The sequence below is a fragment of the Pelophylax lessonae genome (assembly GCF_965119305.1).
Source record: "Pelophylax lessonae genome assembly, chromosome: 1".
Classification (NCBI taxonomy): Eukaryota; Metazoa; Chordata; class Amphibia; order Anura; family Ranidae; genus Pelophylax; species Pelophylax lessonae.
The window spans coordinates 160,362,851-160,382,332 of NC_138768.1; the positions used below are offsets into that span (position 1 = coordinate 160,362,851).

A 19,482-nucleotide genomic window follows, 5' to 3' on the forward strand; every position below is an offset into this window, starting at 1 on the left:
GCATACAATTATACACCTGTAGCCGGTCGCACGGCTGGTGTTGTTCAAACTTTGCCATTATGGGGGATGTAGTCCGGGAGGAGCAAGATCATAGACTGCTGGGACAGAGAGACCCTTCTCCCAGGAAGCAATAGGACGTGCGGAGCTTGCTGGGGGTGTCTATATAAAGAGGGGCGGGACTCTACTTTGCTCTCTTGCCTAGGGGACAGCGTGCTGGAAAGAAGGGGAAGAGCTGCCACGGATCGCCGCAGTGAAGCCGGCGGGCTGAGTGAGCAGAGGAAGTCTCAGTGGTGTGACCGAGCGGAAGGTTGCTGACAGGCGGACAGAAACTCTGAGAGGAGCGGGGCCTGGTCGCAGAGGAGAGCGGAGCTCCTGGATTGGGTGAGAGACATCCAGTATCCCTATCTTAATATCCCAGACCTAGGCAGAATTGGGGCAGGACAACTAGACTGTGTACTTTCCTAAGGCCATACTGACATTCAGCTAAACCACTGGACACTGCAGATATATATATAGTGCAAGGTGGGTGAGCTAGGCCTCAAGCCCTCTATCCAGTTCTAGGCTTTCAACCTGTTGTGACGCATTAGGATTTATTACGTTTGCTTCTCTGTGGATTACAACTACTGATTGCTTTGGGGAATACAGTTCATCATCTCTACCTTTATTGGATTACAAATACTTTCCTCGGATTGTTGGGAATTCCTTGCCGGTGAAGACAAGTGAGGCCTCACTTTCCAGGAGACTCTTGCAATTCATCATAAAGGGGGCCCCCGTTAGTACACAGAGTGCACTCTGGTAGTTGTTCCAATGTTAATATATTGCTTACTTTGCATTCAAGTTACCAAGTGTAGTCATTCTTATCTGTGGTCACTCTCTAATTACTTCAGTTTAGTTAGAGTATTGTTTATTGTTGCTGAGCACAATCCTCTAGCATACATACACATTTGCTTGTGTATATGTATGTGTGGCCTGTGTTCTGGATCCTGAGTGCTGAACTAAAAGGCCTAAATCCTTGGTTGGGAATTCAGATCTATCCCTTTAGTAACATCTGTGTTATCCCTGATTCTGTTTGCATATTCCTGTTTTGCATAAAAAGTCAAAAGCAGTAAATTGATTATTCACTGCAATACTTGTGGTCTCAATTATTCGCAAAGACAGAATTAATGGTGTCAGATGGGTTGGAGCAGGCTCAGGGTGCAAGAAGTTAAGAAGATACCCTTGCAACCAGCCACTCCCTTGGGGCAGGGCTACACACCTATACCATCACCTGAAAGGATTGAATAACTCACTTGTAGTATTAACACTGAAGTATCTGCATGGACACTAAAGCTAAGGGAGACAGGCCAGGAACCTGCAGCCAAGCATCCCACAGCTTGTAAAATTTGTGCGGGGTACCTGGTTGTTGTAAAATGTGTTGTTCTCTGACCAAAGAAGAATTGATCTGCATATGCCAATCCTCAAAGAGGAGAAAGCCAATTTTTTGTAATACATTTACAGGTCAGGAATAACAATCTAGTAAGGAAAGTCCTAACCTTTGAAGTAAAAGTTGCCTCATCCAAAATTCCTTGTACACATTTTGGAGGGTCATTGTGCAGGTTTATCTGGAATGACACGGAAATAGTATCCCTCCCTACCACAGACAGAGGTAATTTAAACCTGGCTTTACTACTAAGGTTAAGATAGAGATCGATTAGTGTATAGGTGCAACACCGCGTTAATTCAAATATTAAATAGAGCTGCTCGCATGAATAATGGACAAAATATTGCAACTATAATGGTGACAAAAAAAGTGCAAAAATATCAATACATAAAGAAAAAATATAAAAAAATGAATAATAAAGTGCAAGGTGCCAAAAGTACATATAAATAACACTAAAGTCCATAAGTATAAAAAAAGTCCACAATAATCAATAGTGTAGAATGAAGTTGAAAAGAAGATCCCAGTGTAAACTTTGCAGTATAAATATGTCTTGCCACCATACATGCTGAAATCCCCACACCGTGTACCGTCCACCAGTCAATATAAATTCACTGCTTACCACAGAATGTGGACTCAGATACCATGAGCACTGAGTCAACCGCATTTAAGGTATAGCTGGAGATGATGCATACAGGAAACTCTGGAAATATCGCAACTTTAATCCACAGTAAGACCGCCAATCAAGGAATAGTCTTGTGCAGTACCACAGAGATAAAAAAAGTCTCCACATAGTGTATAACTGTATCTCAAAATTTATTAAAAAAAGGTAGAAAACTTACATCACATCCAAATCACAAATGCTTGTATCATCATCCAACATATAAAATCGAAGTGCAATGGCCTGAATGATTAGGAACCCGATGCGTTTCATCTTCTAAGACATCACCTGGGGTCTAAAGATATTCTGGCCAGTGCATAAATATATATAGTACCTCTAATCAAGACTTTATTACCTTCCATCCTGATGAGGATGTAATTAAGACTGTTAATTCTTGGTATGCAATATGGCGTCATTGAGTGAGTTCCTAGCCTCACTCTGAATCCGCCTTTATGCGTGTCACAACTTGGTCCTGTTAAATGTACCACGCCATGCGTCACCAAAAACTTTGCAATGCGCACGCGCCAACACCAATGTGGCACGGACATCACCCTCCTAAGGGTCGGGACCTCGGAAGTTGAAAAGTGGAGTATGAACTCAATCTAAATATGTGGGTGTTTCTGTCATATCATAATCCTGCGATGGAATAGACCCCTCATATTAACCCCTCACATATGTTATGGAGCCTATATAGAGCAAATAAAGTTACTTATGTGTGTGTGTGAGTGCAACAACAAACAACGGCAGAGAGAGGAATGAAAGCCCATAACAGTCCCATAATAGACCAGAATTGGTCCTTTGGGCTAGGTACATTGACGACATCCTCCTCCTGTGGAATAGCAATCTATAAACCTTAGATCAATTTTTTTTGCCTTCAATACGAATGATAGGGGTATCTCTTTATTCTATGAAGCCAGTGGTGAGAGGATCCATTTTTTAGATCTTGAGATAGAGGTCCCTCTATTAGTTATTATCATAGAAATTGACGGAAATCAGTACCTTGCAGCCATTTTTTAGGACTTTGACTAAACCGTTCAACCATTTTTGATTTTAAACAACCGGCCTCAGTGTTGAAACACAGATTTATGGAAAAAGGATATGACACACATGAGTTAGATGTGGAAATACAAATCACACTTAATACTGACAGAAGGACCTTCTTGGAAGAACAACAAAATTGATCATGAGGACAACTTTAGGTGTTTTTTTTTCACTTCCTATTCCTTACAACAAAGACAAAATCAGAATATTGTTACTAAACACCGGAATGTCCTAAAAAATTATAGGGTTCTGGGATCATTACTACCAGAGCAAGCCAAAGTGATCTATAGAGGTGCCCCTTCCTTGCAGAGTAAAATTGCCCCTAACATTATAAACCCCCCCCCCCCTGTATGTACTTCTTTTTTTCACAATCTTATCGGTTATTTTCCGTGTCGGAAATTAAGTGTATGTTCACACAATATTCATATCAGAAAGAAATTTCTTGAATTCAAGTCCCCAGTTACTGGTGGTTTATACACCATAAAGGTTTTTGCCACATCAACTCATTTATAAACAAAGTTCTCTCTTTTTTTGTAATATAGATTTATTTTATCCTATTGTGGGATGATGGCAACCTAATATCAGTTCGGTACACATAGCCTATTCCATTTTTTAGCGATACCCCATTATTGTTAACCACTTAAGCCCCAGAGGATTTGGCTGCTCAAAGACCAGGCCCTATTTTGCGATTCAGCACTGAGTAACTTTAATGGATAATTGCGCGGTCGTGCGACGCTGTACCCAAATGAAATTGACATCCTTTTTTTCCCACAAACAGACCTTTCTTTTGGTGGTATTTGATCACCTCTGCGATTTTTACTTTTTGTGCTATAAACAAAAAAGAGCGTAAATTTTGAAAAAATAACAATATTTTTCAATTTTTTTTATATGAAATTCTCAAAAAAAATGTAAAAATCAAAATTTTTTAACATTTTAGGCCAATTTGTTTTCTGCTACACATTTTTTGGTAAAAAAAATTGCAATAAGCGTATTTTGATTGCTTTGCAAAAAAGTTATTACTAACTACATAATTTTTAGTTTTTTTTTTTTTACTAGTAATGGCGGCGATCTGTGATTTTTTTTGCGGGACTCCGACATTGTGGCGGACAGATCGGACCCCTGACTGACATTTTTGACACTTTTGGGGGTACCAGTGACATTACTACAGTAATAAGTGCTATAAATATGCACTGTTACTGTAAAAATTACACTGGCAGGGAAGGGGTTAACTTTATTGGTGATCAAGGGGTTAAATGTGTCCCTAGGGGCGTGATTCTAACTGTCAAGAGACGTGGCTTGTTAGATCATAACAGAGACATACGATCCTACATAGCAGGATCACTTAGCCTCTGCCATGATCTAAGGGAGAATGACAGACGGCTGTGTTTACATCGGCCGTCTGCCTTTCTCCCTCTCCTGCAGGAGATTGCGAGTGGCCGGTGGACATCGGAGCCGCCGGTCACTCACGCGGGGATGCCAGGGAACGAGCGGGGACCCCCACCCCGTTTTTTCCCCATTTTGGCGTGGAGTTCCCCCTCAATATTCTCACAGAGCAAGTCGCACCGCAAGTCGCATCATCCTGATCTGACTTGCGGTGCGCCTTCCATTCAAATCAATAGGCTCCCATAGGGAACCATTGATTTTGAATTGTGGCAGAAAAAACACTGCTAAAAGCGACGTGGCCAAACGTGCAATAACGCCAATGGAAAAAGCTACTAAAAGCACGTTTTTACAGCTGCTTTTTCCTGGCGTTAGAAGTGGCTCTGCAGCTCGTTTTTTCTGACGTGAGGCCTTATTTTTATTTCCATTCATATTTTTTTTCTTATCTCTATGCATATTTATTTTCATTTTATTTTATTTCATTTTACTTTGTCCACCTTCTCATTTTTTTTTGTTCCATTACTTTGTTTTTTCCTTTGTTTCTTTTTTTCTTTCATTCTCCTCTCTGCCGTAGTTTATTGTTGCACTCACACACCTAGGTAGCATTATTTGCTCTATATGGGCTCCATAACATATGTGAGGGGTTAATCTGGCGTCTATCCCATCATGAGATTATGATATGACAGAAACACCCACATATTTGGATTGAGTTCATACTCCGCATTTCAAATTCCGAGGTCCCGACCCTTATGAGGGTGACGTCTGTGCCACATTGATGTGCAAATTGCAACGTTTTTGGCGACGCATGCGCCATGTTCCTAAGCATTCAGGCCATTGCTCTTCGATTTTAAATGTTGGATGATGATACAAGCGTTTCTAATTTAGATGTGATGCAAGTTTTCTACCTTTTTTTCATACATTTTGAAAAACAGTTTTACACTATGTGGAGGCTTTTTTTTATCTCTATGGTCCAACGTACTGAACAATACTATTCCTTGATTGGCGGTCTTGCCGTGGATTAAAGTTGCGTTATTTCCAGAGAGATCTATTAGTGTTCCCCAAAAAAGAGCAGTGCATCTTTGCCATCAAGGGATTGTTTATCTTCCCTCTCCAGAGTCCAGTAAAAGAATCAGATTGCTGAACTGCTGCTGCAAGTGGCTCAGTCGCCAATGTGAAGAAGAGAGCGGAAAGTGGGACACCCTTGACATATTCCCCTATGAATAGAGAATGGTTCAGATTAGGAACCATTAACTACCATGGTAGATTTTGGGGCAGAGTATAATAGTTACGATTCTTCATGAATCCATGCTGAATACTACTAATGATACCGTTTTTATTACTAAAGCCTTGTATATTGTCCCTTATCATCCGCTCCAATAGCTTGCACACTATTGATGCTAGGCTAACCGGTCTGTAGTTCCCAGGGATATATCTCATCCCTTTTTAAAATACTGGTGCCATGTCGGCTTTTCTCTAATCAGCTGGTACCATTCCCATCAGTAGACTTAGGACTACCAGGTGATAGCCAGACTTAGGACTACCAGGTGATAGCCAGACCATCGTCAACTATGCTCTGTCTCCTGTCTCTGATTATTTTGTCTATCATGGATTTTTGGATTCTTCAATAAATTTTTGCAATTTTCAAATCGGAGTGCAGTCCTCTACTTCCAAAGATTATGGTTGCCGGGATTGCGGGTCTGACGTGCACCTGACTTGGATCGATGGACTTCTCCCACCTGAGCGGTTTTCTGTGTGTGTGTTTGTGCATTACTCAGTTACTCAACACTACTCAACAACACACAGGTACTCAACAGTAACTGAGTACTCAACAGTACTCAACAATACTCAGTTGTACATTTTAATTACAGTACTTACTGTGACAAGATTTCCAAGGGGGCTGTAGAGATTGTCAGAACCATAAGCAGGCGGTCACAGTAACTGTGTATCTTAAAAACCACATTTCTGTAACTTTGTGTTGGCTTGATGAGTTCTTGAACTTTGCTACATACTGACCACAGCAAGTTTTCCACACAAGAAAGAATGGCCAAGACATCAATCCTGTAATAAAATAAAATAGAAAGGTGACAAGGGTGTTGGATACTGCATTTTCTACCCCTTAGCCTGCAATGCCTTACATGACTGCTGTGTTCTGATAGTATAGAATTCCTGGCAAATGGCTAGAAATACAATTAAAATGCATATACACTGTATCTGCCAAAATATTTGTAATTTCATTCTGCCCGTGGTGCAATACATGCATACCACTGCCACATTGTATAGACTAGTGACATCAGTGTTTCAGCTTCACTTTCTTGTTCAGTGGAAAGTGAACCCAAATCTGATACAGTTTATTTAGCAGACAGGTGGCTGATGAAGCTGAAACCTAAGAAAGTAAATGGCCATGTACAGGCTTGTTCACGCAGTGTGGTAAAAAGCATGTGAAGCACATAACTGGCTGAAGAGGACTCAAAATCCGTGCAGAAAAATGCATGTAGTTCAGTGGTTTATTTAGCTGCTTTTAAGTTCAATCTAAAATAAGCATTTAAAAATTCATATGTTTACCTTCATAATCAAATTGGCTATATTCCTGGAAAAAGACCACCACCTCAAACACCATGCATGTTTATGCTAACGTTCAAGCTGCCCATGACAAGCTAGGCACCAAAGCTGTAGTCAGCTTAGATGTGGAAAACTTGGTTGACTCCGTAGAATGATCTTAGAATTTCTTTGCCAGGTCCTGCATAGATTCAGGTTTGGCTCTAATTGTTTTACCTGATAGTCTATATTGTAAACCATTAGCCCATGTCAGCGTTAATGGCTGCACCACAGATTCTTTATCATTGGCCAGAGAACTTGTCAGGGATGTCTGCTTTGCCCTTCATTATATGCAATGGTAGCTGCACCACTGCTACTGTACTACCCACACACCCAAGTATCCAAGTCTTGAAATATGGGTCACATGTAGCTACAGTGGGCCTGTATGTATACGACATGCTGCAATATATGGCAGACCAGGGACCTATACTTCAGGTGGCTTTGGAGACTATTGACACATTTGCTAAATATTCTGGTCTGCTATTAACTGGAATACAAAATTTTACCCTTAGATGTTTTTTTTCCTGGCTGTGAGTGTGAGACATTGCCACTTGTCAGAACAAATGTTAATTGTCTGGGTATTTTTATCTCTAGAGACCCTGTGGAATATCTGCAATTAAATATTGAGCCACTCAAAATTACAATTAAGACTAAGATACAAATATGATCCAAACTGCCATTAGGGGTCCTAGGAAGAGTGAGCTTGATTAAAATGATACTGTCATCAAAGATTCTTTATATGTTTTGGTACTCTCCAATATACTGTATATATTTTCTAGATATTTTAACATTATAGAGTCTCTACTAATATACTTTTTGTGGGGCAAAAAACAACATAAAATGACCTGGTAGTCAGTAAAAAGACCTGAACCTGTGTTATGTAGCTTCACAGCTTTCACATATACAGCACTTGGCGAGCACAAACTGTGACAGATGTCAACAATTATCTAAGAAAATAGAATCAACCCTGTTTCCCGATCTTTACTTCATATTATGCCATCAGTAGAGGGAAGCAGATCCTAAACCCACTTCTGACAAATTACGGATGTAAGCTTTAAAAGTATAGGGCACCATGCTCTCCAAACGTTGCATCCCGAAGGTCAATGCCCAAACTCCACTATGGAATAACAATGTATTACAAACAAATAATATCTGCGCTTAGTAAAGATAATATAAAAAAAAGGCAGCCAGCACCAATAGGTTTGATTGTGCACCCACAGTAAAAATACTGTATATAGCAAAAGGGTGCAGCCCCAACTAAAATGACAAAGTCTTGTTAGAACATCACAAAGTCCATAAGCTTAAAAGACACTTGATGTTAGAAGGGATCCCCACACCAACTGCTGTGAGTTGGAAACACACGTCACCACCGTGAGGGGAAAAACAATCCTGCTTACCAGATCACATGGACCCTCAAGTTATAGAGAGGTCAATGAAAGCATGTGGAAAGCCGAAATGCAAATCAATCAGTTGCTAGGCCAGGTGTACACTATGTCCTCCACAGTAGTCCCAAGGCCAAAAACGACTCCACACTCGATCTTCAATAAGCTTATGGACTTTGTTGTTATGTTCTAACCGGACTTTGTCATTTTAATAACAATGTATTACCTGAGTTTGCATCTATTCCCCATCCAGAGATGTGGTACAGATTTGGGAATACATATCAAGGTCAGATTCTAGCACATTGTAAGGCTGAATATTTTGACCAATTTAAAATCTCCAAAACTATATGTACTTTGATTACATTCAACTCAGGCACGCTGCACAGGTACAGAAAAAAACATTTACATATTCCTGGCTGACCAGCACACACACTAATGTTATCTCCATGCTATACCATGTGATTGACTCACAGTCAAGGGTGGTGGGTTTTTCTAAAAAAAAGCCTCATGGGAGGGTGATGTAGGCCCCTACTAGAGGATGATTAATAGGAAGCAATGTTGGCTCACAAATAGTTTTTGCCAGGAGATCCTCACAAACTTACATAGCTGTACGTTCTACACTCTCTCATTTCAATTCCATGTCTGCAGTTATAAACCTACTCATAGCCCACTCTCTGCAAAGTGGTCACTGGCACCTTCTTTGATCTACTGTGGGGCATGCCCAGAGATCCAAGGTTATCGGGAACAATTTCTGACGTTTTCGTGTATAAATCTGTACTGTATCAACAACTTTTATATTTTCCCTTATGGCATGATCCTGTAAGAACTCTCCTTTTTAATGTACTGCAATACTTATTTAATAAAGCTGTCATGCAGAAGCTGTCCTAACTGAAAAAAAATATTTTAAATACTGTTCATTGCACCTGTGTCCACAAACCCCTCCACCACAATATAGAGTCAAAGTGCGAAAACACTAACCACTGTCTGCAGCAATATAGATTAATGTTATACCTGTAGCTTAGTAGTTGAACTACAGTTTGCATCACCCCATTGCCAAGGTCCCCATTTTACTATATCTTTCTGTAACTACAACAAAATATACTCTCTAGTCCTTAGTGAGAATGTAATACAAATAGTTTATAAATACTATGCATTGCTACAGCCAGACTGGTCTACTCAGTATCAGCATGCTTTCCAGTATACAGAGGATTTTGTTACACTTATGTAAAAATGGATTTTAGGCAGTTATTCTAGGATTATTTAACAATATATTCACGGATTTCTGAATAAATACATAGTTGAACCAACTACAGAAAAACTGTTTGTGACTATCGATTAGAAGGAATAAAGCCTCAGTTTTCTTACTGGTATGATTTCCCTTTCTTTCCTGTGATAATTTAAAGGGAAATGACTAGGTATTGCAGGAAAACAAAAATTAATTCTCCTACCTGTATACACAGGCCAAATCAGCACGTTCATTTTAATTGCTGCAACGCCAGAAAGTAATACTTACAATACTTACCTTACCCCCCCCCCCCCTCCCATTCGAAAGATAACTACATTTACAGCAGTCCCTATCATCATAGAGCTTACAATATAAGGTCCCTATCTCACATGCAAACATACATGCATTAAAATAATATGATCTCCGCGCTATGCTGTTTGTGGATTGCATTTACAAGACTACTGCTGGGATGTAAGGTGTATATTCCTCTCAGATATTTTTGTGTGTGCACCCAGCGCTGTCATAAACATAATATTTAAATCACAATACATGATACTTTTTAGGAAATTAAAGTGCGATCAGTGCAAAAAAATGTGCATGAACAATAAGTCCTCTAAAGTGCTGGTTATCTTATTCTTCCAGTGCCAGTATGTTCTAGCAAGTGCCATTGTGCTCCCCTCTTTATGATCCCTTACTCACCGACTAGTGATTGGTTAAATGCCTGTGTTTCAAAAATAATCCTCCAGTGGCAAAAAACGTTTTCTTTTTTCCTTTGTGACTTCGGGAGGTAGGTCAAAGATCCTTATATGAGTGTAGGGAGATAGAATCAGGAGAAATCCATAGTGTAATTCTGTTTTTGTTAAAAAAAAACATAAAAGCCAACCTGCGCACTTACAAAAACTCCCCTCTTACTTGTGAGCACGTAATGACGCCATTCTGGAATTCTCATATGAGGTTCTTTGACCTACCTGTCGGAAGTCACAAAAGAAAGATAAAAAACATTTTTGCCACTGGAGGATTATCTTTGAAACACAGGCGTTTAACCCATCACTAGTTGGTAAGGGCACATAAAGAGGGGAGTTCAACGGCATACTAGCATACTGGAAGAACAAGATAACCAGCACTTTAAAGTACTTATTGTTCATGCACATTTTTTGCACCGATTGCACTTTAATTTTTTAAAAAGTATTATGTAATGTGATTTAGATCTTGTGTTTCTTCACAAATAATGAATAGAGATACATATTATGAACTTTATGGTTAGACAGCGCTGGGTACACACATAAACATACATACATGCAGTCGTATACTAGGGCCAATTCTGACTGGAAACAACCTGCCAGCATTTCATTGGGGTGTGAGAGGAAACTGAAGTATTCAGAGAAAACCAGCAAAGGCACAGAGAGGACATGCACACTCCATTTAGAGTACAGTATATCCTAGACAAGATTCAGAGGACCCCAGTGCTGCAAGGCAAAGGTGCTAACCACTAAGCTACTGTGCTGCTTCCTACGCTAACGCTTGTAGGAGGTTTTTAAAGAACTAGGCACTTGAATATGAAACAATGAAGCTTCTCATTGCTATGGTTTTTACAACAGAACACTTAATCTGTAAAGAAGATATTTACTTAAAGAAAGTTTTCAATTAAGCAGTAGCTTGAATACAGAACACAAATCAATGAATAATTAGAGTTGTCTAATGGAGTGTGCGGTTGTTTAGCGTATGTATAAATAAACTGCTCGGCAATCCCAATACGTTATTATGTACTGTACATCAAAATGTCAGCAAGAATTTGTAACACATCAATGCTTGATTTATGAAGAACGTTTTATTCACTTCTCGGCAGGAAATGTAAACAGGCCATTACTAAATGATGAAGCATGACAACTTCATTCTATTTTACATACTGAACATAAATAGAGGAAATATACAATATGCAGACATAAATATTAAGCCGCCTACACTATAGAGATATATAGCATAATTTTCTGCTTTGAATGGCATAATTCCATTTTCTAATACATAAAGGGTTAAATTATTTTAGCGCATTACTGTAATATGCATCATCAATGCGCACCAGCTGGAGAGATCAGTACATTGCGGTGCTAGACACTGCTACTGAGTTAAAAGAAGGCCAGTGCCTAAAACCACCTGTATTTTGGAAAGAGAATGAAGGGTTCAGGGAATGCATAAAAATAACTTGACTCCGCTGTTTATATCCTATTTTTTCCAGTAAATTTTCTCTTTTCTGCTCTGAACAAGGGGATATCTACATAGAAATCACATTCTATTATTAAAAAAGCAAGTTCATTATGTTTCAGTTTGGATGTATTCCGATCTGTACAAAACAGTATTGAATAATCTCTATTGTACATAGAGTATCTCAAGCACATAGAATGTACAGTTTAGTGCTACAACACACAGAACAATCAGTGTTAATCCAAAAATCCGCATCTTCTAACTTCTGATATATATGGATACCTGTGTACATAACCCCTTAAGCTAGCCATACGTGGATCGAAATTCATAAAGTACAGCAGGGCCCATCCTGAATTTCGATCCATGTATGGGCTCCCTGGCTGTGCAAAAGTCAATCTCTTGATCAACTTGTGTACAACTAGCCTGTTGGGTTTTCCCAAATGATTAGTGCCACCAGTTACAGCCAGCAACACTTATCATTGTGTTCTGCCAGCAGGGAACATTCCCCACAGTCCTTGCTGGCAGAATACAATAGAGCTGCTGGAGGGATTCCCCCATCAACATTGACTGAGCAATTTTTACAGTTCTGCTATGGACCTGTTAATTCGGCAATAACTTTGTCATAACTTAACCGCTTCACGCCAACGTAACGCAAATATGTGGTCTTCTGCTTCAAGAGGAGGTTGTACCAGGGTGGTACCATTTTTTAGAGCTGATGGTCAACTTTTTTGTATTACCGACCAATGAGGCTATTTAGCCTTTTGGCTGTTATTGCAAGCAGCGAAAGGGAACGACCCCCCCCTCCCCCCCAGCCTTCTGCAGCTCATCTGGGGTCTCCTGTCCCACTGGGAGGCCCAAGCGTCCAGCCGGCACGTCCACCAGCTGGCCGGAGACCCGAACAAGGCCGGAATCGGCTTTGATCGGGCCTCGGCTCTAGTAACCGGGATGCCATGTCATGACATCACTTCCCTTTAACCAGAGCCTTAAAGGGGCCAGATCTTAAAAATTTCAGTATTCAAAACAGCCAAACTTGGAGTTTTGAATGCTTTTAAGTGAAAAGGAGAAAAAGACACCAGATCCCTCCAAAGAAATACCTGACACATGGATATTGCTGTCACAAGGGATGTTTACATTCCTTTTGAAAGCAAAAAAGTGGTAAAAATAAAAATGTAAAGGGACAGTGTAAAAAAGAAATAAATAAAAATAAATAAATAAAAAAAAAAGTCGCGCCCGCAAATGTAAACAGTGTTCAAACCACACATGTGAGGTATCGCAACAATTGTTAGAGTGAGAGCAAGAATTCTAGCACTAGACTTACTCTGTAACTCTGAACTGGTAATTGTTAAAAAAATTTTAAGCGTTGTCTATAGAGATTTTTTAAGTACCATAGTTTTTTGCCATTCCATGAGTGTTCGCAATTTTAAAGCATGACATGTTAGGTATCTATTCACTCGGTGTAACATCATCTTTCACATTATACAAAAAAATTGGTCTAACTTTACGTTTTTTTTTTTTTATTCATGAAAGGATATTTTTTTCAAAAAAATTGCGTTTGAAAGACCGCTGCGCAAATACAGTGTGACATAAAATATTGCAACAATCTCCATTTTATGCTCTAAGGTCTCTGCTAAAATATATATATATATATATATATATATATATATATATATAATGTTTGGGGGTTCTAAGTATTCTCTAGCAAAAAATACAATTTTAACTTGTAAGCAACAAATGTCAAAAAAAGGCTTAGCCTTTAGAGGGTTAAGGTGAAAAAGAGATAATTATATTGTTTAAGGAGGAACAAGGCTTTCTTTTTGTGATATTGTCCCAATCCTTAGACAATACAAAGTAACAAAACTAAACACAACACGCACATTTTTCCCAAAGTTGGTGTAAAAATAAATAGTGTTGCTGTAGATAAAAGTATACATTTTATTCTGTAATTTAAAGCGGAGTTCCACCCTCAGAAAGTTTTTTTAAATAAAAATACCCCAGGAACAGTCAGGGCTAGTGCATTCCACAATGGACAGCCTCTGAACTGTCCCGGGTCGAATTTACCTTTAAGAAGAAATACTTACCTTGAAAATGTCTTCTCCAGCGCTGCCATCTCAGGTGTGGGCAGCTGAAGCCAGCACGTCCTCTTCGGCGTCCTCTTCTGTGTCCTCTTTGTCCCAGAATGCCCTGCACCGGCCCCGCTCGTCATGCCCGGTGTAGGCACGTCATTCCTGCACAGCTTCTGGGCATGCCCAGAAGCTGTTTAGCAGTGATTCCTGGGAGCGATGACGCTCAGCTCCCAGGAATCAATGCAAGCAGGAAGTGACGGTGCGGGCCACGGCCGAGGAGAGAGGAACAGGAAGTAAGGTGAGTATATTTTCTTCTAAAACAAGGTAAGTAAAGAATAAAAATGTTCGATTATCCAATTGTTTAACAGGTGACAGAGAGGAAGAAGATGGCGAAAAGTTGTATTTTAGGGTGGAATTCCACTTTAAAATGACAGTAAAGTTTGATTCTGGTACAAAGCATTGCAAAGCTATTTACAAATAAACTTTATTTACATTCTGCGCTTTTTTGAATGTGAAATGTGTAAACATATACTTTAAGGCCCCCGTTCACACTGGGGCGATCCGACTTCCCGGGGCGACCTCACAGGTCGAGGCGAGCTGCTCGCATAGCGAACTCGGAGCGGCCGGCACGGACTTCATAACATTGAAGTCAATGCAGGCCGCTCCAGGTCGCCCCAAAGAAGCTCCGGACCCTTTTTCTAAGTCGGAGCGACTTGTGTCGCTCCTATTAGAACGGGTCCACAACTTCTCTATGCCAGGCGACCTACGGCGACCGTGTGAACGGGGGCTAAATGTATACAAATTTTACCGAACAAAACAGACAAAAACAAAAACTTTTAAATATTAATAATTAAAAAATAGACATGAAAAAAAAAAAAAAAGCAGGGAAATAATAGTTTAATAGCGAAGAAGAATACGGAGTTAATTAGGGCTGATTAGAGTAAACTAAGGTTTAATAAGGGGTTAAACAGAGGAACAATCTAGTAAAAAAAATAATAACTTATTATACTTGTTAGGTTGGTTTAATTGACATCATCTGCAGATCAAAGTTTATGAATGAAACGGAATACTGTTTCTTTGCATCTTTATATTTCCTGTCTAAAGGGTGTTGTTGATAACCACAGAGTCAGAGAGCTAACTTTTTGGCCGCAATAGCTGCCAGAGCTGATCTGTGTACACAGCAACTCCGGCTTTGATTATGCAGAGCCGAGAATTGCCAAGGAGTGAGGGGTGTATTGCGGCAGCAGGGCAGAAGGACTGGACATGCTTTACATGTCCTGTGTATTACAATGTTTTATTTGGGAGGCATGTGTAGCATGCTCAGTGTCCTAAACTAGGTAAACGACTTTAGAGTGCTTTTGAGGATGAATTACATCTTAGTATATGGAGCAAGAGAGATCAGTGATGGTTTATTTTAAAGCTCCTTAACCACTTTCTGGCCGTGCTATAACTGAAAGATGGCTACAGCACGGGCTTCCAATCAATAGATGCCCTCCCGCGATTGTGCTGTTTGCACGCTCCCTGCTGTGTGTGGGCGGCTCGCTCTTTGATCGTCAAGTCCTTCAGGACTCGGCTGAACAGGGTAAAAGGGCCAATCACAGTGGTCCTTTACTATGTGATCAGCTATCAGCCAATGACAGCTGATCACGGAAAAAAACAGAAGCCAGTTACTGGCTTTTTTTCTCATCGGTAACCAGCTTCTGTTACAGGGACATTGGTCCCAAAAATGCCCACCAGTGGCACCTATCAGTGCCTACCAGTGTTATCAATAAGAGCCCACCAGTGCTGCCAATTATTGTCATCTATCAGTGCCTATCAGTGCCCTTCATTGCCGCCTATCAGTGCTGCCTATCAGTGCCAACTCATCAGTGTCCTTCAGTGCAGTCTATCAGAGCCATACCGTGCTACCTATCAGTGCCACCTATCAGTGCAGCCTCATCAGTGTCTCCTCATCAGTGCCCACCAGTAAAGAAAAGAAGAAAGCTGGTAACCGGCTTCTGTTACAGGGAGATCAGTCCCAACAGTGCTGCTAATCAGTGCCAACCAGTGCCACCTATCAGTGCCCACCAGTGCTGCTAATTCATTAATTTTATGGGGAGATATCCTGTTACCAGAGAAGCGGTATGCATGCCTGGGCAGCATTCACTAGGTGTATCAACAGATAATTTTATAGCGTTTCCTAGATAGGTCAGAGTGGTGCAGAAGATACCTGGCTGAGTCACCCTCCAAATCAACATCCATCAGCTGTTTGACAGTCCCTTTAACCTGAGAACAAAAGTTGGTCAGCTGACAACATGACCAGAAAATATGTAGGATGGTCCCCTCTTGGAACTAGGGATCGACTGATATCGTTTTTTCCATTGCCGACATCGATATTTTGGTCATCGCGTATCGGTATCGGCCGATAGGGGCCGATATTTTCGTACATTTAAAAAAAGAAAATGTTTTATTTTTTTTTCACTTGACAGGTACTCTTGTGGAGGGATCTGGGAGTCTAAAAGACCCCAAACCCCTCCTCTGCACTTAAAAGCATTGTTGAAAGCTTCATTGCCCTAGATAGTTGCCACCACCCTACATGGCTCAATGCAGTCCCTAAAGGGCAATTCAGACGAATAAGAAGGAATTGCACAGAAAAAACAGATTTTCAGGAACAAGCACTGATATTAAAAGGAAGATTCGTGGGAAAAGGGTACAATCCACAAGAGATGGATGAGGAAATACAGAAAATGAGCCTCATTGAACAATCTGCATTGACAGAACCAGTTAAGAAAATAAAACTAGAAGAAACTCGGTCTCACCATGAATTCGCCTTTGTTACGAAGTTTTCTTCAAGTTACAAATGGCTCAACCACGTAGTTCGAAAATATTGGGGGGTACTACAGAATGATAAGGTCCTAGGACCCGTGATACCCCAAAAACCGAAAATCATCTTCAAAAAAGGGGCAAACATTAAAAACTTAGTAGCCCAAAATCCTGTGGAGAAACCAATAATAACGAAAATCTTCCCAGACATGAATGGGTTTTACCCATGTGGCAAATGTAGGATATGCAAAGAAGCCAATACGGTCAGAACAAAGAAATTTTCATCCTGTGAGACTGGTAAAGAATATCCGATTAAAGATTTTATATCTTGTCACACTAAAGGAGTCATCTATTTGTTACAGTGTGAGTGTAACAAACAGTATGTAGGAAGAACCATTCGCACAGCCAGCATCAGGATAGGAGAACATTTGACTAACATTTACAAAGCCTTTCCAGGACACAGTGTTTCAAAACATTATGCCCAATGCCACCGCAAAAATCCTAAAAAAATGAAAATCACTGTTATAGAAAAATACACCCCACATTGGAGGGGGAGTAATCTAAAAAGGACGATTTCAAAAAGGGAAACTTTTTGGATTTTTGAATTAAAATGTTTCCAACCTAGAGGACACAACATAGAATGGGATATTAATGCCCACATCAACAATAGCTAATAAAAATTTCCCGAAGCCCTGAAATATTCATATCCACCCCTACATTAATATCAAATTACATGATTTTAAGAATTTAATTAAATAAAATGATTTTAATGAAATTTTATTACATTTTAAATTTTTAGCATACATTTTAATAAAGGTTTTATTCTTTTAGGCACACAATTCAGTATTATACATTTAATCCCATTCCAATATAATTTTAACTGATATATGGATTGTAATATAATTTACTGAATATTTGTGACTAGTTTTAGTTATGTATACTAGGATGTTTAAATTCTTATATAAACTCATTGATTTGTAAGTTATGTAGAAGGTTTAAACGGTTTGTAAACAGGAAGTAGTTAATATCCTTCTCCGGTGTCAAATTCCCCTTTAAGATGTTAATGGAAGCAGTATAATAGAAGTCCGAGCGCTAAATATCACTTAAATTATAATCATCTCTTGAAGAATACTGTAAGAGTGATAATATAAGTGACCCTTATAGTATACACACTATCTGTGAAAAAAAGAGACACTTCCGGCGCTCGGGACATTCTCTGCGGACACCGGAAGAGGAAGATAACACTAACCTGCATAAATTGGCGGAAATGACGGCGCGCGCCTATCTCCCATCTCAAGTCGAAGCCCTATTGGAGGAAACGCGTCAGGAGGGAGGCGTGCCGTCATTGCGTCATCGGCGGTCCGTGCTGCAGCCGGACCCGATGCACCTAGAGATCCTCAGCCTGTAATTATATGATAATCTGCTCGTAACCGTTCAACCTAACTGTAAGTGCAAGTCTATATATAAATAAATTGTTTATAAAGGTAATGCACTATCAGTCCCATCTGTTCTTTCATGTGCATTGGAACATCGTGGGGAGTATATTCTACTCACCTTAAGGAATAGGAGACATACGTTGGCTTGTACAGAGGGAAGAAAGTGGGAACGATCTTATCCATCCATTGTGTTAAGGAAGCATCCTCATGTCCATGATATTTAGAGGCTTGATTGTCTCTTACATCTGGTAAGAGGCTTGTATATACTTATCACCCGGGTGACTGTGCACGTGTGCAGGTGGAAATAGGACACTGGCTTTACCTACATGTGAATTATTATTATCAGGCACTTACCTTCTTTCCGCCGGGTAAGGAGGCATTTCACCAGGTGGAGGGAACACCTTATCATCACCTTGATTTTTATTTGGATTTTTTTCACCATTTCCCACTACTTTGGACCACATTATTTAATGGACTTTCATTTTAGTGGTTTATTTGTTGGAGTCACATTGAATGTTTTTTAAGACCTTATTTATTGATTCAACACTTCATTCACCCATCACTGTGATATTTGGGTTTTCATCCTTTATTTTTTATATATTGTTCAATATATGATTTTTTCACCAATTTAGAAAAGAGCACCATCACCTTTAAACACTTAAAAGCATTCAAAGCGCCAAGTTTGGCTGTTTTGAATACTGTCATTTTTTTTAATCTGGCGCCAGTATCCGGAAGTGATGTCATGACATCACTTCTGGGTTTTTGCATGGAGACCCGATCAGAGCCAAATGTGGTTTTGATCGGGTCTTCGGCGGCCGTGCAGGCTTGTTGCCTGAGTCTCCCGGTGGGACAGGAGACCCAGGCGAGCCGCAGAAGGCGGCGGGAGGGGGGCCTCCCCTCCCACTCCTTGTAATGACAGCGTGTGGCTTCTCAGCCGCATCGGTTGTCATTACAAGACAGTCGACCGCCGACTATGGACGCCGGTACCGGGGTGCCTCTAGCTGCAGGCATCACTCCGGCACAAGCACTTTCCGAAATATCGGTAATATCGGCCACCTTGGTGGCCGATTCTGATATATCGGGGAAAGTGCATATCGGCCCTCAATATGTTGGCTTTGCGGATAATCGGTCGATCCCTAGTTAGAACCCTATACCAGCGGGTAAGCATTTTTTACCCAAATTCTTGATTTTAGCTTGCCATGGAGGAGTGGTGAGCAAAGTACATAATATGGTCCCATTGTTCTTTCAATAATTTCCTTCCCAGAGCTTGCTCCACTTTTA

The 19,482-nt window shown here is 40.2% G+C and overlaps 1 protein-coding gene across 1 annotated transcript in view; it reads right to left on the bottom strand.

Annotated features, from left to right (window-relative positions):
- Positions 1-19,482, bottom strand: part of KIAA0825 — a 735,478-nt gene that overhangs the window by 488,900 nt on the left and 227,096 nt on the right. The window contains exon 11 of the mRNA XM_082247736.1: positions 6,375-6,557. Within this exon, the coding sequence (XP_082103862.1) occupies positions 6,375-6,557 (183 nt within the window). The remainder of the gene's footprint in view (positions 1-6,374; positions 6,558-19,482) is intronic.